Source organism: Uloborus diversus, chromosome 6, assembly GCF_026930045.1.
Source record: "Uloborus diversus isolate 005 chromosome 6, Udiv.v.3.1, whole genome shotgun sequence".
In the NCBI taxonomy this organism is placed as follows: domain Eukaryota; kingdom Metazoa; phylum Arthropoda; class Arachnida; order Araneae; family Uloboridae; genus Uloborus; species Uloborus diversus.
In genome coordinates this window covers 12,045,133-12,072,771 of record NC_072736.1, presented here as the reverse complement: position 1 = coordinate 12,072,771, position 27,639 = coordinate 12,045,133, and the positions used below count along the sequence as shown (strand labels likewise).

Here is a 27,639-nt window from a genome sequence, read left to right as displayed (position 1 = left end):
ACCATTTTTGCTCATTTTTTTCGCATTAAAAAATATTTATAATAATAATAATAATATCTCAGATTTAAGTTCATATAAAGTGTAATTGAATAAAGAAGATTTCACAAAATTTCAGAACGATTGGCCTATGAAGTTTTGGGCTAGAATGCACACCAGTTGAAAAAAAATCATTTTGAGAAAAATGCAATAGAAAAAACTGCTGTGAACATTTTCCAGGGTTCGTACGCTCCTTCAAAACTCCTTCATTTAGAAATTTTTTTTGAAAGGCCCTTCAAACTCCTTCATTTTGGTTTTAACTTCTTCAAAACTCCTTCTTTTTTAATTCAAGACTGCATAATCTTCCTCTATGACAGTAACTTAAAATATTTCAATTGACAACTTAACTTTGTCACAAGGGCGATTTTAATGTTAATTCGTATATTTATTTTATTTTTTTAAAAATAAAGATGTGATTTGCAAATTGATCATAAAAGTCATAAAAGTTGAACGTGAAAATATTATAAGATGACTAAGACATTTCACCAGTAAAGTAAAACATGTTTAAATGGTGCTTGGCTATTTTTTTAAGTCTTATGATTATTGTTTTTCCCTCCACCACACTCTCAGCAGAAAAAGTCAGGTTGTTCAATTTGCTAGTCAACAAAAAATAACTTTTTGTCTGCATCCTAGCCATAAATAGTCATTTCCTACCACTAACTTTGGGTCGAGAAAAACGAATACGCTAGTGGATTTTTTTTATTAGCTCTTGTTTTCAAGATGTTGAAAAGAAAAAAAAATCCTGTGCAATAAATGTTATTAAATAGGTCCTGTTCCATTTTAAAAATGCTTATTTTTTTTTGGAAAGCAGTAATTGCTTTTGGCTTATTGCAGTTGTAAACGCTCCATTTTCGATTGCTTTTTGTGTGTCAAAGAGGGACCATTTCTGTAATAGTTCAGCAACATTTTGGGAGCATTAACTCAGACCAAAGACCCTGATATCTGTGCTCCATTGTAAAGATATCTTTGTGAAACCTTTCCTCATGCTCATTGCTCATAGCTTGAGTTTTTAAACAAAATATCATGGAAGAAGTGAACAAAGTAGAGTTTTAGAGACAGATCATTCATCAATAGTCACAGAACTTCACTTGGGATTGTTTGACCAATTGTTTTTAGTTCTCATCGTCTCTGCTGCTTAGAAATACTTGTAATACACCCTTAAAGGCTTCTTGAGTGTTTTTTTCTCCCCTCGCAATTTTTTTTCTTCAAAAACTGTTATTTTCATAATCGTGCGTATTTGAAAGGTCGTTAAAAATGCTCTCCTTAACCTTAGCTTTAACATATCTTGGAAATTTTCCTCTTAAGTATTGGAAAATTGTCTTTGTTCACAGCTTTCACAAAGTTCGTCATTATTCCCAGTCTCAGCAAAATGAGCATGGGTGGAAGCAGAAGTGGGTGTATCTACTAAAGTCTGATTTTGGGCATTTCTCTTCCCAAAGTTTCAATTTCTTGAAGTACATTTTGGTTTTATGTAGTGAGATTTTTTATCCCATCCTGGGATCGAATTTTAGCAGACAGTCAATCCCATAGGGGTATTTCTATCAGGAAAAAGAGCATTAGTGAGAACTCCCTATCCTAGTTGGCTTGGTAGCTTGAAAACTTGAGCTAATCACAACTTTTAATGGTGATTTTCATGTTTAGTGAAGCGAAATACTTCGGAAATTGCTATTTTTGAGCTGGATGCATTTTTAGTGTTGACTATTGTTATTATTTAAATATTTAAAAATACATAAGCAGATGTACTATATTGAGTGATTGTGTTAAAAATTCAATTGTTTAGTAAATTGCAGTTATGATATTGTAGAAAGGGTCATCCACAAGTGATGTCATGCTATGAGGGGAAGACGGGTTCATGAAATTATAACAAGGGGAAGAGAGAGGGTGACAAAAAGTGACATCACACAGTTATTGTAACAATATGTTTATAAAAAATAGGACATGTGACAAGAAGAGGAGTTGGGGAAGTGTGACTTTGGGGCAAAGGGGAAGGGGGCCAAATATGTGGAAAAAAGTCATTAAATGACAGTCCATTAATATTCCTTCAAAATCTCATTTTACTCCTTCAAAACTCCTCCAAAATTCCTTCATTTTATTTCTGAAATTGAGTACAAACCCTGTTTTCTAATCTTCACAGTTTTTTAAGTGCTCATTGCATTGGAACGAAACGGAATTTTACATTGAAATTTTGTCAACATATTCTTGAATAGTAAAGTAAGAAAAAACAACGTCAAAAGAAGCACAAATTGTTAATTACAGCAGACACGTGTTTCGGCGTTACAGGGAACGCCTTTTTCATCGCAAAAAGTAATGAGCTTATGGATGAAAAGCGCTCATATTTATCTTATATTCTTGAATAGTTCTAACATTTTATGACATTAAAAAAAAAAAAAAACTGATTTTTTGACCCGTCTAAACTGGTTTACTCCCTTAATATTATGCCTCAAAAAGTGATCTTTGTTGACTTTCAATACAGAGGACAGCATTACCTAGCAGCAATCCGATAAACGCTTAGCTATGAATCCAAAAAACTCAAATCAAATTGTTAATTGGTTAGTTTCAAAATGAAATTTAGAAATTAAACAATTGTTTTATTTGCTATTAATTTCTAATACCTTAGATGGCAGTAGCCTTCATACCAAAGTGTACTTATCCTCGATCCCTGGGTTTTGGGTTAATTTTTGCTCTATGTTAAAAGTGAGAAAGCGACAGGCATTTAGTATTAAGGGGGCATTGCACAAAAAAAAAAGTAGGGATTTCTTAAACTTATTTTGTATAGGTCTCGAAATTAGGAATTCTGAAATCCGACAGGAACCGAAATTCGGATATTCAGATTATATTTTCTTAGCTTCAAAAGAAAAAAACTATTTGTAGGTTTTTTTTTAAAAAATGTTTAAAAATCGGCATAAGTTGGTGTTGTCTTGTAAGAGAGGATAAATATTCCTTCTTGCAGGTAAACATTTAGGGTATTCAGAGAATAATCAGGAACATTTTTCCACATTTTTTGGGGCATGAGAATTTTTAAAAGAAGAAAATGCAATAAACGTGATCCAAAAATGATCAAACATACACAATTTTCATACTCGTGTATCAAATAGTTTCGATCTTGAGATCATCATTGTTTTACTAAAGGAATTTTCTCTGAAATTCTAATCACTGCAAAATCTATTTTTTTGTGACTTTTGTTGCTTTGATGAAGATTCGGGATATACAGTAAACTCCCAATAATCGGCACAATAAGTTCCCAACACCAGTGTATGCAATAGCTTTAAAAAATCAATAACACACACAAAACATTTAAACAAGCTAAAAACAATAACAGTGTATGTAAAAGATAAACAAGGATTGCTCATTATTGCACTCAGATTACACATATAAGCAAGCAAACCGTGCAAACGGATTAACTGAACCAGATTAAGCTAGTTTACACCAAAAATGTATAGGGAAAAGGAGGGGAATTTTTTTTCGAATGAAACTGTTCCAGTCACTCGTTTTGCGCGTAAGTAGTAAAGATTGTAGATTTAAAAACCAAATTTCAACTGGCCAGGGTGTAGTGACCTTGGAAATTTTGATGTTATTCTAAGGGAGGGAGAAGAAAGAAATAGGAATGTCAAAAAATAGTTTTTTCACTTATTAAGTTTATATGGATGCATTTATCTACATTCAGTCAATCATTGCCAAAAAAAAAAATTTTTTTTTTGAAAGTGTAAAAGACCGCAGCTGGTTCACACCACGGTTAAGGAGCCTGCAAATAATCCAGAGTTTATTGTAATTACTTTATTAGGGAGTTCGGCAGAAGGCATCGAAATTTGAGAGAGTTGGTAGTTATAAAATGAGATAAATAAATTCTATACCAAACTAAAAATATATGCATTTTTATGCTTTAAAAAATGAAAATGTTTTTTTAGCAATATCAAAAAAGTAATGTTTTTGTTTGTACTTAAATACTCCACTCATGAACAGTTTATCTAACAAACCCCTTATTAGGGCTGCTGTACATTGTTTATCTTTTTTGCTTTACTGGGCTCACTCTGTAAAATTTTTTGTTCTTATTTTTTAATGTCTTTGAACACTGCAAAGATTTGGCTGAAATAGTAAAACCTTTAATACTAAAATGCTCTTCAGTTATAATTCAATATGGAATACTGGTCTTTTCTGAACCATATTTCTAAAACTTTTATGCACATGCTCCAAGATGACGTGTTTATATAAAATGGATTTAATTAATTTTTTTGTTCTTTTAAAAAAATATTTATTATTTTTTTAACGATCTTTTTAAACGAATTATATTACATTTGAAATATTTGAAACAATATATGATATATTATGTGAAACTAGATTTTTATTCAAGCTTCACTGAATTTTGCAAACTTGAATTGGAAGTATGAGAGAGAAAAAAAAGAATAAAAATAAATTTAAAAAGTATGCATATTCTTTTTTTCTCTCTTTCAATTCTTATTTTATTATTATTATTATTTTGAAATAAATGCATACAAGTCGTTTCTTATCCAAAAAAAATATGACAGATAACCCTTTTCTGTGTTACATACAATTCTAATGATTCGAATATTTAAGAGCAAAAATAACTTTTTTTTTAAAATCATACTAGGGGGCTCTGCTCGCTAATGCTCACCAACCCCCGAAGATTGCTTTGCAATCTCATTTGATTCACAAAGATATTGATTTAAATCATCAGTTAGAAAGAAACAGATTAAAAACGCATTATGAGCTTCCTTTGGATAAAAGCACCCCTTCCCCGGGTTTCAAAATAACTTGTATCTACTTGCAGAGCCATAAGGGCCAAGGGGCTCCTGAGCAATGCAAAACTGCAGTTTTGTATATTCATGGTCTAAGTAATATATTATGCTCTTTAGCTCGGGGCTTGAATTGAGTTGAGCCTAAAATTTTCCGTTAAAATCGAAACCCTTTAAATTTGTGAATAAGGGAAAGAAGAAACATGCGAATCGAAAAGACGTAACTATGGTAACGGCAAAAAAAAAACCATTAATAATTTTAATGGAGATGAGGATTATTTGAACTTTTATTTTTAACGGCTTGTAACTTTTTTCCTTTGAAGATAAAATCTTAGTTTTTCGACCATAGGCCGAGTTAGATCTGGAGTAAAAAAAAGCCACTCTTTTCAGAGGTGTCAAAAAGAAAACTAGGACAATTCCTTCGGTTTTACTGATAGATTTAATGAAGAAAGTAGTGCCTAAATTTTAGCTAAGCCTAAAAAAGTTCGAGCTAAAAACGCAAATAGCTCCCGCCATATTCAAGTTAGAGCATTGAAACAAATTGCATAGAATGCAAAATTCCAACAATATATAATATTAATATTTGCAAGTAGTTTTTCACCCCTTTAATAGGCAGTTTAAGGCAAAATTTGAGCTTAAAAAATTAATTACAAAAAAACTGATTCAAATTTTAAAAAATAAAACCCCAGGTGCACACCCCCGGGGCTCGAAGTAATTTTGTACAAAATTTAAAGGCTGTAGGTGCTATGTGGTCTCCTGGACACAAGTCCGCCACAGACCTTCTTCCAGAATTTCTTTGAAACCTTACTTTTATTTACTATATAGGGAAAATATTTTTGATTACATAAATTAAAATGATATATTTATTACCTATGTGAAAACTAGTATTTCACATGAAATTAAACAAAGTTTTACTTTTCTAGGCTTAATGTCTAGAAATTTATAATCCTTGCTACAAAGTTTTGTCACTACTTTTCTGAATACATTTATCACTAAACAAAATTAAATTGTTTATATGATCTACTCTTAAGCACTTGATGTTTTAAAACTGCATATGTCCAGCAGTGATCACTTTAACTAAATTTATGTAATCTTTAACTCTGAAATAAACTTACAATGGCGAAATTAGTATATTAAATATCAAAACAACTAAATCACTTATTTTTAGTCGAATGCTGAGTAAAGTTTAATTGTAAAATTTTTAAAGATAAAAGTTGAGATCAAACTAAGTATTTTGTTAAATATTATCATTTATCTTTGCTAATAATAAAGCTAAAAACTTTGTCTGGATCCGTCAGGATATCTGTCCGGATCCAGATCTCTGTGACCTGCAAAGCGTTTAAACCGTCCAGCCGATTTTCGTGAAACTTGGTACAAAATTAGTTTGTAGCATGTAGGTGTGCATCTCAAAGTGATTTTTCAAAAATTGGATTTTGTTCTTTTTCTATTCTAATTTTAAGAACATTTTAAAGAGCAAATTATAACATGAATGAGTAAATTATCATAACATGTACGAGCAAATTACCATAACATGGGTGAGCAAATGAACGTAGCAAAATGGCGAGAAATTCATCATCCATTATTTGTAAATATACAGGCAAATCAAATGACCGTTTAATTTCCTATTACGAGCAAAGAAATGCGGGTACTGCTAGTTATTGAATAAAACAGTTAAAATTTCAAAAGAAATTTGAATGTGTGCATGCAAGTGCATCCGAATATCTTTTTTTTTTTTTTTTTGTTCTTTTGTCCTTTGATGTTTTTAATAGCATTAGACTCTTTTAAGTTAATTTTGTAAAGCCATTTATTGTTTTTTTTTTAATATAAGAATTTCTTTCTTCATGTAAGCCAGAATAATTCCAAATTTCTTATCCCATACATTACAATATCATCCATCATTCGTTAAACTGGTTCGTTAACCGGAGCTATGACTCTATACTTAAGAATGCAGTGTATGCAATATCAAGGTTTAAAATCATCATCTGTTATGGCCTTGATGATAAAGATAAAAATACTACTATAGTTGAGGCAAACCTAACCTGGCGGCACTGTGAAGGCTAAGCAGATCCTAATCACTGCATTACCTCGCTTCCAGGTTAGGTTTATCCCCATTATAGAGCAGTGACACGGAAAAAACTTGATGCTTGCTTCAGAGAAGCCTTCATTCAAAATTATCACTGTACAATTACAATTAATATTATTGTGTCTGGCACCAAACTTTTGTAACAATGGGTTTTATATTTAATCATTTAATAGGGAAATTGCATGAAATTTACTATTTTCTGCCCATAACTTTTTTTCTAATGAACAAATATGGTCAAACAAAGTAATGGGACCTAAGTTGAGCCATCCCCTATCCATTAAAAAAAGAATCATCAAAATCGGTTCATTAGGTGAGAAGCTGTGAGTGGACAAACAAAAAAAAAACATACATACGGTATGAACTGATAACCGCCTTCTTTTTGAAGTCAGTTAAAAATAGAAAACATTAGTTTTTCTTTTGTTAACAATAAGTTTTAACTTTTGTTTCTTTCCCCTTCTTATAACTTTTCCTCACCTTCTATTCCTTTTGCTACGCTAATTTCAAACAAATCACTTTTCTCAATAGCTGATTTCAGTCATTGGTTTGCTAATTTTAATAGATAATCTAGAGACTCTTGATTGGGTTTCTTATCTGTGAAATCCCCTCTGCCTTGTCTTTTGAGATGTTCAGTTGATATTGTTTTACATTTAATTTATTCCTCTCTCTGTTGTTCTTTTTTAAAATCTTTTTATTTTTTTGTTTTCTTTCAAAGTCTGTTCTACCAATTTTTTTAGTTCCTCCAGATAATTTTTATATGACTTGTGTGCCCATTAGAGTGGTTCAAAAAATACATGTAAAAAAAAGGTTTCTCCTAGATAACAGGACACTCCTCAATAGTTTTAGACTTCTGGATAGTAATATACTAGAAAAATTTTAGCTTTTTATTTCGACTGAAAGAGGGTGCTCAACACCCTCACCCAAATTTCCTAAGTATGGGGAGAGCCGTTAAAAAAATTCATTGAACTGAAAAAACAATGCTACATATTATAATATACACGAGTAATATGTATATACCTTGCAATAAAATAATTATTTACGAAAAAATAGTTGGGGAAATGAAATGTTTCCAAATTTGTGAGAATTTCTATGCTACAGCTAATGTTAAATTAAGAGGTCATTGAGCACCCTCTTAAAATTTGAGTAAGAAGCTAAACTTTTTGCAGCATAATACTATTAGTAAGTGTTGTTGTGTGTTGCAAATCTCTGGTGTTTAGCAGCGCTAAACCAGGTCTATGAAATTCGTCACTCTCAAAAAATCCAACACCAACATTGGATCTGCCAAAAAGATCCAATCTTGAAAGTCCCAGACAATTCAGTATATGTTCGGGGGTGGCCTGATGGTCGGCACACTTCAGACAAGTTGGAAAAGTCTTTTTTCCATTGCAATAAGTCAATGATTTTAGGTGTCCACTAATGAGCCTAGTGATGGTCGTCTGATCTCGCCTACCACACTTGAGAGATAATGCACCTCCCGGGCACTTCGCCTGGTACCAATTATGGGTAGGAGGGACTGTCCAGGAGGACTTTGCATCTCTTTTAGCCTTAGAAAATAGCTCCAAGTAAGTCAAGGAATCAGGTGCACATAATGGCTCACCAGTCCCTTTCTTAGCCAAGATATCGGCCATCTCGTTACCGTGTACATCAACGTGAGATGGAATCCACTGAAAATGCACCTCTCGAAAAGAAGAAATATGCTCCAGTTTGTTAATAATAGAAACACCAGTACCATCACCCACTTTATGCCAATTAGAGAGGTACTGGATGGAACTTCAGCTATCTGACAGAATCCAAACACTATTAGTAAGTATAAAAATAATAGGGGGTGTCCTGGACTGGAGCTGGGAAAAAGTTTTTTGAACCACCCTAGTGCCCATACGACGTTTTGTTTTAAATATTTCCCTTGTTATTTTTTCATCTTTTACACGTTGGTATTTTGCCGAAGAGTCTCTAATAATTAGTCTTCATCTAGCATCCGCTCAGACATTTTAGACAAAAAACGAGCAGCCAACCTTCTTCTGTTTTAATTGCCCATGTCTCACTAACATATAAAATGATTGGTCTAAACAGGGTTTTGTATTGTTTTATTCTCATATTAATAGTGATAAGTTTAGATTTTAATTGGCTCTTTAAACCGAAGCAGCTATTCGTCATTGAAATTCTATAAAATGTGTTACTTATCAAAATAAAACCAAAAAAGGTTAATCTAAGGTAACATACAATCAAACATACGCCTGATTGTCAAAAATATAAAAATATTTACAAGATGCAAAAGGATTGAGATCTCAAATACGGAAAAATTATTCGCGAGGTATAAGTTAAATATTGGCATGCTTCCAAAAATTTATTCATTTATATTTTATAAAAATAAAACATAGCATATGTCAAAGTAATTTATGATTGTCAAAAACATTTAAACGTTTACAAGATGCAAAAAGATTGAAACCTAAAACAGGTGAAGTATTTTTCTCGACACAGGTGTTTAGCACATCGTACCCATCGCTCTTTCATTTTTTTTTTCAATAAATATCACAAAGTATGAAAAAAGTCGCCTAAAATTGTAAAAAGTCGCAAATTTTTAAAAAATAGTCGCTTTTAGACCGTTTTTGGTCAAAAAAAGTCATCTACGGTCAGAAATAGTGGCAAAAGTTGCCTTTTTAGTCACCAGTGGCAACCCTACACTAATAAACGGAAAATTGCAATTTTTGGACTGCGGTCTGGCACGGAGGAAATGAAATTTTTCATATAAAGTATTGATGTCCTTTTCATGTCATGCAGATAGGATTATAATTCAACTTAATTTACTTTTCCAGGCTGACCAAATTTGTTATGCAGTTCTATGTGTATTCTCCTATGTGGCTGCGGGCATAGAACAGCGGAAACGCAGAGAAGCAGCCGGTTATGAAACTCTTAGTCATAGTGAAGGCAATACTCCCAGATGGCCACATAAGAGATGACTTCTAATTATTTTTTACTTCAATCAGCCAAAGATGAGACTTTTATGGAACTATCTCACATGCCTTGCAAGTTGAAGTGTCAGTCCATAAAAACTATAATGTACTTCTCAACCTGCTGCCAATTTCCAATTGTGAAATTGGACGTAATATATGCAATTTAAGTACATACTTTATTGTTATGCCAAAGTTAAAAGGGATAAATAAGATATATATGTTAATGTTACATTCTGTGTTTCGACTCTTCAGAGTTACAATTACTTTTTTATAACTTTCTAGAGCTATAACTATGTGAAGGCCTTTGCCACTTCACTCATACTTTATGTAGCTGTGCTATTGAATGATGTAAATAAGTGATATAATAATTATTATAAGAGTTTAAAAAATAAATATTGAATCAATTTTTGATTGAAAAAGAAGATGATTTTGTAAGTGCCTCTATTTGTGTATTGATAAACAGTCTATTCGCCGAGAGCTGTGAAAAGAAATTGCAAAATCTTGATTATTGGAATCTTAAGTGCAAATGAAAATATCTGTGGTTTATTTAGTATAGGCTTACAAATTATTTTGGCAACCAAAATGTTTTGGATTTTCTAGCTATGATTTTTTTAAAAAAAAGTCAAAACACATTTTTTTTCTCTGTCTGTATAAAAATACTCAATATAGTTTAAAGTTACTACTTTGTATCCAATCCTGTAAGCAAAATATCATATCATGTCTTATACAAGAAGCTTTTAGTGCAAAGAATTTTTATCTTATTTCAAAAATTTATCTTAAGTCTATAATCAAGGTTAATGCCTTCCTGGGTGTGTTGAAAAAAGATGCTACTTGATAAAAGAAATATACTGCATTTATTGGAAAACTCGAAAAGCTATGTTTGGTACTATTGATGCAAAACTAGATGAGAAATTTTAGACTATCATATTGATGTTAAATAGACATGATGATAAAATAACTCATTAACTATAGAAAATACATGATTTTTATTCAGTGATCATATATCATAGCAATATACTTTGAAAAGTTGCAATAGCAAGTAAATATCTGCAAATTATTTAAAATGTTCATCTCTAGTCATATGTACTTATAAAAGAATTTATTTCAGTGTCATTCCAAGTGCTCTAGTCAAATGTATTGTAATTATTTCAGATGAAAAGTTTTCATTTTTTGTGTTTCATTTTGTGGTGATTATAAATAATATTTCATTCACAAATCAACTGAAATATTTCATTTTAAAAAATTAATGCGTTTTAACATTTTGTTTAGATGTGTAATTTAGACTTAAATATTAATAAGTAATTGATGTTTGAGAATATTCTAGCTGGTTTCCAAATTTAACCTTAATATTTAAAAACGAAAAAATTGATTTTATTATTTTATGCATAAATACATTCCTAAATAAGTGACACTTTAGTACATGTAATATTATATGTAAACTAATTGATTTTTTTAGGGGAATTTTATAATTTTGTGTTTTGTAAAAACTGTCTAGCACTAAATAATTTAAAAAGAAAATTGTAAAATTGAAATTTGTAATTAAATAGATAATAATCGAATCGAAAAATGCCTTGTAATTGTTTGCTAAAAATTCCTTGCATGTACATAAAACATTGCACAATTGAAAAGCAATAATCTGTATGTGGAAAATAAGTGTATTTATTGTTAATTATATAAAATTTCATAATCAGAATATGTAGTTCCTCTTTATTAATAAAATTTTTAATTTGTACTGGTGTAAAATTCCCAACTTAAATGTAAATCTAGTCTTTAAGAGAGTTTTTACATTTATTTAAAAATTGTCTTTCTTTTACATTTTATAAATAAAAAATGTTCTCAACATGTTGTTTTTCATGTCTTTGTAGAATGGAATTATATATATGCTATTCATATTTTTTACTATATCAAACGTTTTTATTTTTACAAAAAAGAAGAAAAAAAACCCTTCAACCACACTTAAAAATAAATAAATCAGTGCAACACTTTGATTATAAAGAGCTACAGTAAATTTTAAGGATTTAACTATTTTTTATCTGATATAGGAAGACCATAACATGCAGTACCTGTCCCATGCTGTGAAATTAACTTTAGTATTCTTTTAAATATGTATGAAGAATAAATAAATGACCACTCTGAAATAAGTCCTGGAAACACAAAAATTCCCCTAACGTGTACCAAAATTTTAACACAGGTAAACACATATATCAAAAAGCTTTTTACTTACACAATTGTGTAAAGAATATCGCCACCTCAGTGCAACACTAGGATAGCGTGATACGCCAATAATTGACCAATTAGTGGAAGTTTCTACAAGTTCTATTTAGTTTTGCAGGAAAAAGTAAATACTTCTATATGTCAAAGAAAATTGTCAAGATTGACAATAATTAATCATTTTTCTGTTAAATTTACTATTCTCCAAATTAATTTAAATGATAGTTCAAAAAGGAGATTTTACCAGTAATTGATCAGTGTCAGCCCTCAAATAACCACCACTTTTTAAAAACACAGCAAAAATCAAAACCTTTACTATTAAAATCTGACCATATGTGTGTGTGTGTGTGTGTATCTATGTTTGCCTGAAGGTCGCCTCTGGATGGCTCTTGGTGGATGAAGTTCAAAAAGGAGATTTTACCAGTAATTGATCAGTGTCAGCACTCAAATAACCACCACTTTTTAAAAACACAGCAAAAATCAAAACCTTTACTATTAAAATCTGACTATATGTGCGTGTGTATCTATGCTTGCCTGAAGATTGCCTCTGGATGGCTCTTGGTGGATGATATCATGACAGATATTACGTGACTTTGATGAGGGTTATACTAGTGATGACATATATATAACATTCGAAATGTTGCCAAACTTGGTGACACATAATATTTAATAGTATACAGTCGAGTCCCGACTTACGTGAGGGATGCGTTCCAAGACCCCTCGCGTAAGTTGAAATTTCGCGTTGTGGAAAAGTTTATGTGTAAAATTTTTTTAATTCAAGCCAATCCTTTTAGAGACTTCTGAACACCACTTCAAACTATTTTAAGTCATTCCTTAACTATACATTTTCATTTCTTACCTGAAGCACTGAATTTTACTTTTATTATTATTATTTTTTAACTGTGTTATTCAACGTAATGATGCACAAAATCAATGATCAATGGGAAAGAGAGACATAAAATAAACCAGTATGTAGTATTAATAAAATAATGCACTTTAATACTACTGTACAGTAGATTCAATAATAATATTTAACTTAAAAAAAATAAGATGATTTATGCTGTTTGACCAAACCGTTATTCTAATATATTTCTAAATACAGTTGCTTCACTAGTTCTTTTATATCGTTTCCATCTACGGTAACTTCCCTCAACCTGGTCTCTTTGATCCACAATACAAGATCCGCTTCTATTTTCATAATTTATGCTTTTTGCTTACTGTGAACTTTTATGGATTTCCTTTTTTAGGCTTTTAATTGTACATATGAAAGATTCACTCACAACTAATTGTCGTGCTACTTTCGACGCATTTTGTAATTGTTCTATCTAGCACATCTAGAATAGCTTTTGTCATAAACTTTCTCTGTTTCTTTCAATCTTCAGGAACTTTAGATAAAACAGAGCTTTTAGATGTCCCTATATTTCATCATCTTTCGCATTAAGAATGAAAAAAATAAAGGAAAAAAGATTAGTAGTTATTTGTATACACTAACAAAGCGATGTTTAGACTAGTACAGTGTGGGAACTTCCGCTGTCAGTAATGCTAAAAAGATGTTCTATTCACGAAAAATATACTTTTAGTATTCATTAACAAAGCCGAAACATACTCCCCGTGATTCCATTTCGAAAATTTTCGTGTTGCGGACGAGAGATCCGCGTTAGGTCTAAAATTCGTTTCTGGTGAAAAAAACGCGCTTTATAGCCATTTCGCGTAAGTCGGATCGTCTTGTAGCGCGAGTCGACTGTATACAGGGTGGTTCAAAAGTAACTTCCCCTTTATACAAAGCCCTAGCGCCCTATCTGCTGATGATGGTTATTTGAAGGTATGCATTTGATTCTAAACAATGCAGTGCCCATGGTTACAGTTACAGTGAATAAATCTCAAAATTTTTAAATGGCAACACTCACTTTTTCCTAGCGCAAACTGATCAGCGTGTTGAAAAACCAAATGGCATTAGAGCGATTAGCATGTGAAAAGAACTTGAAAACAGAGCACTGCATTGCCAAAATATTATTTTTTTCTTTAGCTAACTAGTACTAATTTACACACATTTATTGAGTTAAGAATAACTAAAATGCATTGTGAACATTTCAAATATCAGATACTTTGAAATATTGAGTCCACTCATATTATTTACTCAAATAATGTAAAGTATAAAAATGTATTAAATATTAACAAAATGTGCTCACATTTATTTAATAACAGAATGCTTAAATAGCTTAACAGAAAGTTCAAACGGTTTGAGACATAACTAGGCCTTATTAATCTTATTATACAAATGCATTCTCTCTCTCTCTCTCTTTTTTTTCCACTTGCTGATTATTATTGCTAACATATAATAATAATAATAATATTTTTTTTAAAAAGTAAATAAAGAAATAAAACCTTGATTTGAGAGTTTGAAAAAAATTAGTAGCATATTTTACAACAAAACAGCAATTTTTGTCCGGACTATATCATCCTTGCAGGTGTTAGAAATTTGAAGTCTTATTTACAAACTATCAGAAAAAGTGTAAATTAATGTTTTTTTTTTCAAACAAGTAATTTTTTCAACAAGTTTACATTTTGAATGAATGATGTAAAAACTAATTGTTATTAACAATGTTTCGCCATCTAATATACAAATTTTCAATTCCTGATCAATAAAGGATAACTGATTTTGGAACAAAATATTGGGAGATGACATTTTGTATATCAGGCAATTTTGCAAGTTTTTTTTGTCACACAGTGACCATAATGTTGGGAAATCAGATGGTGCAATGTCGTATGAGTATGGTTGATTAGGCAACCCACCACAGTTCAATAATTGCTTTAGACAATGTGGTCTTGTATTCTCAGGCCTCACAACCACACTTTTTCTGTTGACAATCACTGGAATAAACTCACTGACATGAATATAATACAAATACAAGTAGTTATCACTGTTATCAGGAATTCAGTTAGCAGTATAAAAAAGTAAGTAAAATATTTCATACTGAAATGATCACAACTGAGTTGAACATTTTTAGTTTCTCCTAGAACAATTTCTCTCCCCCCCCCCCCCACATGAAGAATTTAAAACATCCAAAATTAAAAATCAGCTGAGAGATGTCCCCCTAAAAAATGTTTTACTATTTAAAAAATTAAATACTGGATTTTTGCCCTGGCTGAAAGCTCTAAGGGTATAAAAATGAGAGAGATGATTTACCAAAATACAGATATTTATTGTACTTAATAAGTATTTTTCAACTAAATAATATAACAGTAAGAAATCACTATAATATAATTATGTCACAAAATATTTTTTGACCTGATATAAAAGTACAAAAGGAAAAGCATCAATTTGTAACTAAAATATTTACAACTGACAAAACATTCAAATTCACACATAACATGGAAAAATAAACTAATTAACAATTTGATCCATAGCTATAAATATTTTTTTCAAGTTATTCTCAGGATTTTTGTCCAAATTTTTATACAATAAAAATTCATGTTATTAAACAGAAGTGAATTGAATCAGTAAATTAGTATATACCCGCTAGCAGATTTTTTTTTCAGTAGTTTGCAATAGAGATTAAAAAACCCACAAGTAGTCTGCAAGGTAAGCCAGCATTAAATTAGTCATAACCCTTACTATGAATCAGCAAAAAGGAATGCTAGAAAATAAAGCTAAATCAAAAAATTAAACATAAATAGAATGCTTAAAAGCTTTAAAATAAAATCAAAAATGAGGAACAAGTTTCTGTGGGAGCAAGTTCTTTTGACTTCTTAATCACTGAGGATTCCTGCATAGAATTATATAGGCCATTTTTTGTTTTAATTTAAAAAAAAATAATAAATCAGAAATAGTCTGCAGACCTCCTCAAAAATCTGCGACGGATGTGTGTCCTACTGTTTCTGGTACCGTATTAGTGTATAACTTTTGCTACACAGAATCTATCCTCTTTTATACACTTCAGAAACTGACAATTGCTTGATTAGTCAAGTATTTTCATATTTAGAAACTGGCTCAACCAAAATATTGCAGCAAACCTTGGGGGGGGGGGGGACTTTACTTCTTGGCAACAGCAGACAATTGATCCCTAATGCGACCTAATCCATGAAGCATAGTGTCCAATTTTTCCTTGCTCAATTCAACATTTAGAGTTTGATGACAGTCTTCATGGTTTTCTGGAAGCCCTGGGTCATTAATCTACAACAGAACAAAACTTATTTTTGAGTGCAAATATTTATTGGAATGTCCAGGAGAAAATTTCTAGCTATTAGTTGATTAAAAAAACAAAATGAGAATAAAAAATTGTAATTTTCTTCAAGGCCAACCTTGGTCACAAGTATCAATCGGTCTGCAGTATTTTATGACATTAAACCAAAGTAACATTATAAACAAGGTGTATTTTACAGACTAAAAATCAAAGGGCATGCTTAAGAGTCATTTTTTTTTAAGCTGGACACTTTTGACAGTTGATGTCTTCATATTTCGTAAAAATTTCATGATGTGTTAGTGGTATTTTTTTTTTTTTAAACTGATTTGTTTGTCCTTGAGTAAGGGTTAGAGATGTAAATTTTCCGGAAATTTTGAAAAAATCCGGAAATTTTGGTGGGGGGAAAAATGTTTTTTTTTCGGGGAAAAATGGAAAATTTGATTTTTTTATGAATAAAATTAGGGTCTTAATAGCTCTGTGTTTCTTGGAACATATAAAGGGTTAAGCATTAAGAAATATATGCTATCCACACATCTGCTTGACAGAAATACACATAAAGGTAAGATTAATTATTAATTAGAACAAAAAAAAACCTTTTGTTTTATAACTGAGAGCTTTCATGATCAAACACCAGAAATAAGTCAAGTCGTTATTCAACCAATAATATTGGGTAATGTGTGTCTAATCGTAGCAATTACATTTTCCATTTTAGATTGCCTTTGAAACTTGAAGTATTACTTGAAATTTTCAGCTTTCAAACATGATTTTTTTTTTTTTTTTTTGAAAGAAAAATAATACAATGTAACTTTACTGCCTGAAAATGAAAGCTGTTGAGTTTTGATTTTTTCCAATCCGGTCTCAGACCGAATCAAAACTAAATTGGTGTTTCTTAAGCTGAACAAAAACTTAAACTACATTTTCAGTTTATTCATACGGCCATGCTAAGCACAGTAGTAAAAGTAGTCATACCAGCATTTTTGAACAAATTTGAGTTATTATAACCAAGTTGTTCTCTGTTTCGTATTTTACTTCATAAATAAAATGTTTTAGGGTCATTTGATCAAGAACTATTCTTTCGAAAATGTCTTTAAAAAAAAAAGACATCTGAATCAAATATATGGAAGAGCCACACTTTAAAATACAATATCTCAGCTTTAGCCCAACTGCAAATTCTCCTTTTTTGCTTAGCACAGCAGTATACAGGGTGCAGCAAAGAAAAAAAAATCAGACAAAAATTGTATCATCGAATGAGAGAAAGGTAATTTCATTTTAATGAGTGCCTAATTTATTTTTGTCTCTCACTTTAATAGAAAATAATTTACAATATATTACCTACTTTATGTATTGTTTTTCGGTTTTCTTACAATTTTAAGCAAAATACCGGCTGTTTTAAGTTGTATAACCAAGTAGAACGACAGTTCGTTTGCTTGTTGACTCTCGACAAACAGTATTTGAAACGGCATGCCGTTTCAAGTGGCTTGGAAATTATAGTCGGGAAACAAAAACGAACAGTGAACATTTCAGTTAGGTCATCCAAAAGTGAGTTCAATGAAAAATCCTTGGGTTTCCACGAGAGAAGTCGTTCGTGAGATGGGAATTTGTGACCGATAAGTGCGACTAAGGGAAAAAACAGCTCAAACAGAAGTTTTACGAGTTACAAAAAGTTCAGGCATTCGTATGACTCCAAAGATGCCAGAAACGTTTGAGACGAGCCGCAAGTCCATGCTGGAAGAGATACCTTTCACTGATTTACCGTTCATCCGTCTTACATCCCCCAGAACCATAGGATTTAGTCTTTAGACATTCCAAGCACCTTAGAAACTGTTAGATATCGCGAAAACCCAAAGTCAGGTTTGGTCTGAGAGATGGAATCAGCACAAGCGACAAAAAATCTCTAGTTTTTTGTGGATGAGGGCCGTAAAATGAATCAAAAAGTGAACCAGAAGGACATCTTAGAAGTTATTGTGATTCTGTGGGCCTAAGAGCCCACAGAATCAGAGCACTACAGCATTGTAGACTGGACATTTTCCTTTAACTTTACACCGATTCATATGGCCAAAAAGACAAGAGTGGTGCATGGCGCATTGTTTTTGACGTGGTATCATCTTTAGAGTAGACGCTCTATTTGCTCGACCTCAAACGCATTTATTACACTGTATGGCCTGTTTCAGAGTCAAAGGTCTACCCTAAACTACACATAAGTTTGGACTCTCTAAACCAATTGCTTTATAGGGAATAGGATTGATTAAAGGACTTGCTGCCCTTGAATGAAAATTTCAATAAGCAGTTGCATCTCTGTATTACTGCAAAAGGCTGCTAGTTTGAAACCAATTAAATTTATTGATTGCTAAAGGTCTTCTCATATTATTATTTTTTGTGTTTTGTTAATTTATTTGTTTTTAATAGAGTTTCTTGGGAAATTGCTTGCCTGTTTTTTTTTTTTTTTTTTTTTTTTTTTGCCGCAGCCTGTACATTTGGTTCGCACAGTCAGCAGAAACATAGTTTTGTGATTAAAGTTATGCTTGTTTGTTTTATGAAGAAGGAAAATAAATTCTTCACTAAGGTTATTAGTCTAAGATTTTTTGCAAAAAGTATTATTAAACATTTTTTGATCGATATGCAAATTATATTGTCATACAACAACTTGCATTAATGTTAGACAGTATGTTAACGTAAAACGGGGAGGGGGGTATTGCATCAGAATTTAAGCGTGAGAAATTTCTAATCACTTTTTGCTGAAAATTTCAAATAAAACCCTAAAAAACTGGAGAAATTCATTTTTTTTCAATTTTTCCGAAGTGGAAATTTACTCCTTCGGAAAAAAAATGGCTTTTTTCCGTTTTTTCGGAAATTTTCCGGTTTTTTCCCGACTGTTTTCATCTCTAGTAAGGGTCAAAGTTTAATGTCATGAAAAAAAGAACTAAATATATGATTGCTTTGCTTCAAAAGCAATGAGTGAACCAAGCCAATTCTTTTAAATAAGGATACTATCCTTATTTAAAAGAATTGGCTTGGTTCCAAAATATTTATACATTCTAGTATAAATATTTTGGTGACCCTCTTCATGGCTTTGAGGGCAAAGGTCAACTGAAAATGCAATTTGTTAAACTCTTTTTGCCTTTTTTGGGCCCGGATATCTACTAAAGCCAGGAGTAGCCCTTGGAAATAAGTATATGATTAACTACTCACCACAGTATAGTACTAAGAAAAATATAAAATAGCTTTCGTTTCTCTTGGCTTTAGTAGTTAAACGGTCTCAAAGTCGATGATTTTTTAAAGATGGCCAAGTTTAGAGGTCAATAACTTTGGGACACAGCTGTAGTTATAGTCCGAGTGGTGTAGTTTAAGGTCTAGGTTAGAAACCCATTGCAACTAATCATTTTTTTTAACTGCTCGGTCTCAAAGTTGATAATTTGAAACAACAAAAATGAAAGTTTTAGGTTAATCACTTTGCAATTACTTATGTGTATCACTTTGCAATGACTGTATGCAGTGGGGTAGCTACAGTTTCTGCTGCCCAAGGCAGTTCCTCTATATGCCGCCCTTTCATTGAGACACATCTAATACATTAAAGACATAAAATTATTGCACTTAAAATTGAAAACTTTATGTAAGGAAGAAAAAAACTAATTTAATAACTATTCCTCCTAATACAAATAAAAGGGGGGACATGCCAAGCACCTATCCCAGAGAAATATTTTAAATTTACATCAAAACTCCCAGTCAAAAGTAATGCTTGAGGGGAAGGGGGGGATGTCTGTCATGAATCTTCATCAAAACTGAAGTCAGCCTTTGGTGACATTTGGAAATCAGCGTCTTCTTTAGAATATTTTCCGAAATTTAAGCTTTGAAAGTACAATTTAAGTCTATCTCAGAGGATGTTAAAGGAGTGAAGAAGGTTTAGCGGCTGACTAGGAAATATTTCAACTTTGAACATTGAGAAGTACAGTTATAGTCACACCAAAACCTTACATTTCGAAGGGGGATTTTTCTTAGTCTCCAGTAATAGATTTAAAGTGTGATTCCCTCGTTTAGATTTTTCTCACATCAAGGGTGCTATGCTCCCCCCCCCCCCAGAAGAATGCCGCCCGGGGCTGACTGCCCCCTCCGGCCTGCCTTAGCTACGCCACAGACTGTATGTCTCCCGGTTTCTTAGCATGATTTTTTTTTTTTTTTGGAGACTGCAAAGACATTTATTTTAGTTCTTTTGTTTATGTGCCTGCTGTTTCAGTTAAAATAAAACATTTGGGGGAACTCACCAAAAGAAAAGATGATCTGAAACCAATTTACATTACATTTGCCTTAATTTGACAATTAAAAACCAAATGTTTGGGGGGGGGGAGGGAGGCTTTCTGCCAACTATAACACTGTTGGTCCTCACGCATTTGTGGTGGTTTTTTCTTCTTTCATTTGAAACCACCTATTCCCCGTGGTTTGAACATCAGGTTTGCTTATTTTTCATAAATAATTTCATTGTGTTCACTAGGTGTTCTACAAAATTCACACTTCTACCCATTCATTTTCATTAATATCCTGAGAATGCTGGAAGATTCTCCAGGTTAAAAACACCAAAAGTCTGGAGTAACCACAGTAAAGTTCCTTTCACAGGGGTAGAAGAAATCACCCCACTTCATGTAGGATATTTTCAATGAAAAATATAGGACAAATACAGCACACGATTCAAATAAATTTGCTATGACAAAATAAAGAATTCATAGTTTATATTACTCTGATATTCCACTAAGCCACAACTTCACAAAAACATCAGATTTAGATGTTTGTTTAACGTTTTGTTATACATCACAGAGGAGAACAGTGAGCTTCCCGTAAATTCATCACTAATTTGTTTCAAAAAGTATGGCCTAAGACTATGAGACATAACATATGCATAATATTTTTCTAACAATTATCTGCATACTTTGAGGCAGATCTGATTCAGGTAAGCTCTATACTATTAAAATCCGTGCACATCTGTCTTTGTGTCTGTAATCCTATATCCTCAAGACTGGTATGTCTACCAGATCAATGCTGGCACCACTGGATACAGGACATCCAGCGAAAGCTCCTCCACCCAGTATCACCCCTCTAAACTTTAATAGGCTAAGGATGTCCTGAGGACACATCCTGACAGTGAAAAGCGATCAAATCATCCAATTGTCAACTGCTGCAGGTAGAATTGACCAACCACCGAGCGAAACGAGCAGAGGACGGGCCTCCCTAGCCTGTTGAAATAAAACTTGACATCTGTTGAAATAAAATGAATAGTCGCTTTTAGCCAAATGCATAATCCCTAAAAAATGTCCTGTTCACTGATGATTCAAGTACTAGTTTAATTTTTTTTTTTTTTTTGAATTTCATAATATTTGAAGTTGGTATTTCTTGCATGCTTGTTTGTTTCTTTTAGCATGCTACTTCAACTGAAAATCCATTATTACTAGTTCGAACTAAACCTATTAAAAAATATCTTATAACTGCATGACATGTCCCCCATGAGAATCCCCTTTCTAGATTGAAAAAAAAAAAAGATTCCTTGTAATCCAGAAATATATGCAATAATTTTGCAAAGTTGAGCTTAACAACATTGCATTTAACACACATGCAAGTATCAGAAAAAAAATAAATATTTTTAGGTGAAATTAAAAATAGTACCTTTAAATGAAGTATACAGGTAGGTTCATTCATTCGGGCAACTTTTCCGGATGCCATTTTTAAATCCACCCTCCAATCAAACTCTGTGAGCCTTGGCATTGATACTAAATACAAAGAGTGGCTGACATTAGCACAATTAAAAACTACTTGTTACAGATGACAAAAATAATCAAATTAAAAAATAAAATGTACTTGAGCTAGTAACAGCTGCAGATTTCCAAGATGAGAAGTGATCAGAAAGAATTTTTGAAAGAAGGTCTTTTAAATTTTTATGAAAGTCTTCAGGAAAGAGAGATGATATGCTTTCATGAGTGGAATGTCCATGAAACAGGATAAATTTAATCAATCCAGTTAATGCTGTAAAAAGCTGAAACAAATTAATGGGAAAAAGGTAAATATCTTATGCAACTCAATGAAAATACAGAAACAATATTCTTTTATCATAATTAATAACAGAAAATAGGATTAAAGACTTAACATAATCAAAAAAGTAATAAGTTTATGGAAATTAGGGCTGGTTTTGGCACTAAAGTTAATTCACGGGAAAGATAGATTAAATGTAAACAAAGAATGCTATCAAGGGTCTGTCCAAGATTTTTCACAGGGTCCGTTTTTTGTGAAAAATCAAATAATTTTGTGAAAAATGAATTAATTTTGTGAAAAGTCAAAAATTATCGCAAAATTTCTTTTTTTTTTTAAATGTCAAAATGAAATTTTAGATTTAGAGATGGCACAAACTGCATCATTTAAACTTAAAGTTGAGTCATTTCCTCTTCTATGTCGAGAATATCATTCTGGAATGTTTCTCTGATATTTGGCCGGGGGGAGGGGCATCACTCCTTTCAAGTATCAATATTTATCTACCATTCTACATTGTGTTAAATTATACTAAAAATATTTCTGTACAGTATTTAAAATAATTGTAACAAAAAAAAATAAATAAATAAATAAAATTCAGACAAGGGTTCGGCATTTAACTTTTTGACCCAAGACACTCTTAAAAAGCAAAGAATTTCGTTTAAAACTTATAAATTCCGTGATTTAAACAAATATAAAAAGATATTTTTATTGTTTACCTCTTAACAAAGCATAATTAACATCAAAAAAGCGAAAAATCGGATTCCCATAGCGGATGCAAAGAGATTCCAAATCTCAAAGTGAAGGCATTAAAAGTATAAAAACGCCTTATAAAAGAAATATTTTTGATAAAATTATTTTAAAATTGCATTTTAGATATGCATATTGCATTTTCTATGATAAAAATTTCATTAATATCTGTGGACACGGTTGAAGCAAAAAAAAAAAAAAAATTAAACCATCTACTCAGCATTTTAATTTTTGACTCATAAAAGAAAATGGAATTTTGCTTTAAAAACTTAAAATGAGAGTTCTAACAAAAATAAAGAGAATTTTTCATTTATTTGCATCCTAATAAAGTGAAGTTAGCTTAAAAAAAGAACAAAATATGATTCTCATATCGGATGTTAAAAGATTGTGCATTTTTCAAAATGTAGACATCTAAAGAAAAAAAAACGGTGATTAAAAGAGTTTATTTAAAGTTAATCATCCTTGTCAGCATCGAAAAATCATATCCCATATAATTTTTGTCCAAAATAACAGTTAAACATCGCACACCGCACCATAAAAACGCAAATATTGAAAAGCTGGTAAAATGATGAGAATATTTTCTAATTAAGTCATTATAAAGTTACAATGCCAGATGCTAGGTGGTGCTAATTTTAAAGTTGGTAACCCTATCTGAAGTGATCATATTTTTTCCCTACCCTTTGCAGTTCTAAGTTCATTTCGCAGACATATATTATTATTATTGTTTATTAAATCATGAGAGGAGGAGAAAAATGCTTACCAACGCCTTTTCAGAAAAGTTTACAACAACACTGCTGCTAATTAGCTGTGATAAAACAAACAACAAGCATTATATTTACTTGGCAGTAGCAATTATTTGCTTGCAGGAGTAGCATCGCAAGAGTGCCGATTTTTTTTTCTTTTGCAAAATTAGCTGATTTTGTATAAGCTGATCCCTCTAATTTGACTTCAAAAAAAGTTCCAAAAATTATTGGTTCATACACGGAAATATGCGGTTCATACACAGAAATATGCGTTATTTTGCTTTTAGATTTGCTCTTTCAAAAGACAATTTGTGAAAGATCCGATCTTGTTTATCAGAGTTTTGTGAAGGGTCCGTTTTGGTTGATTGGAATTTTGTGAAAGGTTCGTTTAGATTGATCGGATTTTTGTGATGGGTCTGTTAACGGACCTAAATATCCTCTAGCCAGACCCCTGGCTATGTGACAACCTTAATCACATGCTCGTCTTGGACAAAAATAAACTAGAGCAAAACAGACTGCGAATACAAATCCTATGGGTTAACATTTTTTTAGTCAAGAAAAAATCTCAAATCTCAAAAAGTGGCAAACCTATTTGATTATTTCTGGTCTGTGCATTATGTGAACAGAGTTCAGAGTTATTGCTGTTTCTTATATATGCCATATAACCTAAAGTATCCAGGCCAAACTTTCAATACCTTAATCCTGCATCTGATTTTGAACATTTTTTAATATTAGGTATAGATTAACGGTTGCGAAAATAAAGGTCTTGCAGGTTAAAACGGAACACCCTGTGTGTATTATATATATGTGTATATATATATAATTAAAAACATATTAATAGGAAATATATATATATACACATATATATATACAGGTAGTTATCAAAATAATGGAAACACCTGTGAAGAAAAGTGACCTTTTTGAATGCGCTTTGTAAGCAATAAAGAATAAAACTAGGTGTCTGATTTTTTTTCTAAAGAGCAATGAATGTATTCTGGTTGTGTGTGGTGGCTTAATTGAAGTTCTGGAAGACTTGGATTTTTTTCAAGCGCTTGAAATGTCGGACCTCTCAAATTTTAAAACAGATCAAATTTTTGGAGTAGGTTCAGCTGGAGCAAATGTAACTGAAACCTCTCAACTTTTTGGCGTTTCTAGAAGTGTATTATCTAAAGTCATGACAGCATACACACAGCGGTAAGACAAGCTCGGTAAAGCAAAATAGTGGGCGGAAAGAGAAGCTCAATGAAAGAGGTCAACGGTTGTTGAAGCGGATTGTAAGGTCCAAAAAGTGAACAACAGCAGCAAAAGTGACCACAGAACGAAATCACCACTGGATTCATTAACTCTGAGCTATCACAATAAATTATTTCTCTGATTAATCATACCAAGACCCATTTACGTATTGCATTTTTTGAAATAGTTAAAGATTTTCAAACAATATTCGCCTATAGAAACCTCTATGTATGAGAAGATGAACTAAAAGATTTTACTTTTAATTATTTAATTATGAAGAAATTAGGTACAAATATGAATATTAAACATGCATTAACAATTAAATGATAAAATCTTTATGATTTTCCTAAAATAAAATTGTTTTTCTTACAAATAGTGTTTAAACCAAATAAACTTGGTTTAAAAAAAAAAAAAAAAAAAAACTGGTTTAAACCAAAAAAAAAAAAAAGTTTTTTTTTCAAAAAAACCAGTTCTTATACCAACCTTGATTTTGACTCAACCAACAAAATCTATTAGCTAGAGAAAGTTTGTCTATATTTAACATTCGTTCAAGGTACAACAGAAGCAAAGTTTTAAGTTTAAAGTAATGTTAGGAATGGAGGTTGTTTTCAGTAAGCAACAACTTGATCAGTCAACATTGATGGATTGTTTTAAAAAACTTAAGTACATTAAAATAATCTGTTATTAATATAATGTAATGTATACATATGAGAAAATAAAGCATAGTAACTGTAAAGAGTGTTCTTTTCCCTTTTTCTTAAGTTTCCACTAATTTATAGACTTTAATTTCATAAGCTATAGTTTTTCTGGTACAGATGTGATATACCCCCCCCCCCCCCCCATTTGGCGACATTCGATTTTTTTGCACAAAATTAAAATATTTTTCTCGCCAATGAGGCGATAATTTTTTATGCATGGCATCCCTGGCCAAACTAACCTAGGTGTTTAGCAACCCGAAGGCAATCTTACAGATCTGTTCAAATTTGTTTACTTGGGTTGTTTGGGTTTCACGCAGGAGAGATACGTGGTGTTGTTTCGTGCAATATACCTTACAGGAATGCTTATTTTGTGTTAGTTTAAATTCAGTAGTTGTGTTTTGAAGTAAAAACATTAGAAAATGCCAGTTTCTTCAAACTTGAAGGTTAATTAAAAGTTAACTCCAACGTGGTGTGTATCTGTAACGTGCCATTGTCATATGATGTATTGTTTTAGACTGAGTGTGAATATTTATACCATATAAAAAGGTAAGTTCTTTATTTTAGAATTCAAAAAAAACCTCTCACTTCCAAAATTCTTTGTTTTTACAAATCCTTGAGGGGTTCTTGTAGTTTTTAACTTTATTTTAACTGTATGTAAATTAATTTTACAGAAATAGTACGGTTATTTTGTTCTAAAAGTTAATTCTTATCGATGCCACGAATTATTTAGACATTAACGTGCCTCCTTTAGGTACTGAATTTTATGTTAACAATTGAAAGTTCTTTCGATTGTACTCTTAAAAATGCTGAATTTTATTAATAAATCTGCACAATAATGGTGCATATTTCACACTTAAAACTGTGTCATTATTGTACACTGAACGGAAGGAGCCACCCTTGGGTGTCTCCATGAAAATATACATAACTGTGACCATACTCCGATTGTAATGTATATTAACAGTCGGAGGGATAACGGAGCGAGGTCCTGGCGAGCCAGAGGTCTCATAGTACTTTCGTAATGAGACCGAGGCAGGACGTCTCATTACGAAAGTATTATGAGACCGAGGGCTCGTATCCCGGAGAAATGATGAAAAAAAAAATCAATGCATTAATTTCGACTTGTAATTAATACAATAATTTATTTCATTGTATTTTAATGTTTACAAAAAACCCCGACATTTTTGAAGCATATATTCGTGATGTTTTTTGTTGTGCTTTTATGTTGTTTTTATATATATTGTGTCCTGAAGTGCTTTGATCATGTTTTTTATCTGATTTTTTCCTGTTGGCGCTAAAAAAGCATCGCTAAGAACGATGTATGACATATGTCGTCAGACATCGTTTTCTTGGCGACGCTTTCTTGGCGCCAACAGGAAAAAGTCGCCAAGGGTGGGGTATATCACATCAGTTCCGTTTTTCTCACTGAATTCTACAGCTATTCATGAAGTTTTTCCCCCCTTAATTTTCCACTCCACATAAGTAGTCACTCCGCATGAGTGGTCAATAATTTTTGGTCCCTTGAGTGACAATGAGGTTTTACTGTAATATTTTATTTCAAATTAAAAAGTTAGTTATAGACAATAGAATTTTCGGAAATGCTCGACAAGTAAAATTTTCAGTACTTGGATTTTGAAAAATAAATCTGGCACTAACTTTAGTAGCTTCTGAAGTTTCAATGGAAAATGAATCTACCAAAGATTTGAGTACAGTGTTAGGAGGAACTTCTTTTTCACGGTGTTTAAATGCATCTTGACAAATGTCGATGACTTGTTGCTTGGAGGAAGCCTGAAAAAAAAGCATAATTACAAATTTACCACGCAAAATAGTAAGAAAAAGAAATATACAGTGAGCTAATCAATTAAACCATGTATTTCTAACTGAAAATTTACTTTCAAAAGCAACAACAGAACTTCAAAATTGACCGATAACTTATTCATTTTGTTGTTTGTTTACACCACCTCCTTTTCGTTTCGTAGTTTACCAGAGTTGCCACTCA

General features: G+C 31.7%; 2 protein-coding genes across 2 annotated transcripts in view; one reads left to right on the top strand and one right to left on the bottom strand.

Annotated features, from left to right (window-relative positions):
- LOC129225220 (MAP kinase-activating death domain protein-like) overlaps positions 1–11,660 on the top strand; it is a 101,207-nt gene extending 89,547 nt beyond the window's left edge. Inside the window, 1 exon segment of the mRNA XM_054859792.1 lies at positions 9,681–11,660. Coding sequence (XP_054715767.1) covers positions 9,681–9,824 — 144 coding nt within the window. The 3' untranslated portion in view covers positions 9,825–11,660.
- A 3,519-nt stretch (positions 11,661–15,179) lies between these two features.
- Positions 15,180–27,618, bottom strand: LOC129224515 (COMM domain-containing protein 9-like). Its single transcript, XM_054858980.1, has 5 exons — positions 27,533–27,618; positions 27,297–27,428; positions 22,055–22,229; positions 21,863–21,966; positions 15,180–16,203 (listed from the first exon to the last, which is right to left on the bottom strand). The coding sequence occupies exons 1-5, from the start codon at positions 27,578–27,580 to the stop codon at positions 16,063–16,065; spliced, it is 600 nt and encodes a 199-aa protein (XP_054714955.1). The 5' UTR covers positions 27,581–27,618; the 3' UTR covers positions 15,180–16,062.
- Positions 27,619–27,639: the final 21 nt, after the last annotated feature.

Bases quoted from the DNA above. Each gene is read 5' to 3' on its own strand.
- LOC129224515 (XM_054858980.1), bottom strand. From the start codon at position 27,580: ATGAATAAGTTATCGGTCAATTTTGAAGTTCTGTTGTTGCTTTTGAAA. The intron at 22,230-27,296 runs GTTAGTGCCAGA...AATTTGTTTCAG, and splicing joins AAACTTCAGAAGCTACTAAA to CTTTTTACAGCATTAACTGG. The intron at 16,204-21,862 runs GTACTATTTTTA...GTTCTGTTGTAG, and splicing joins CCTGTATACTTCATTTAAAG to ATTAATGACCCAGGGCTTCC.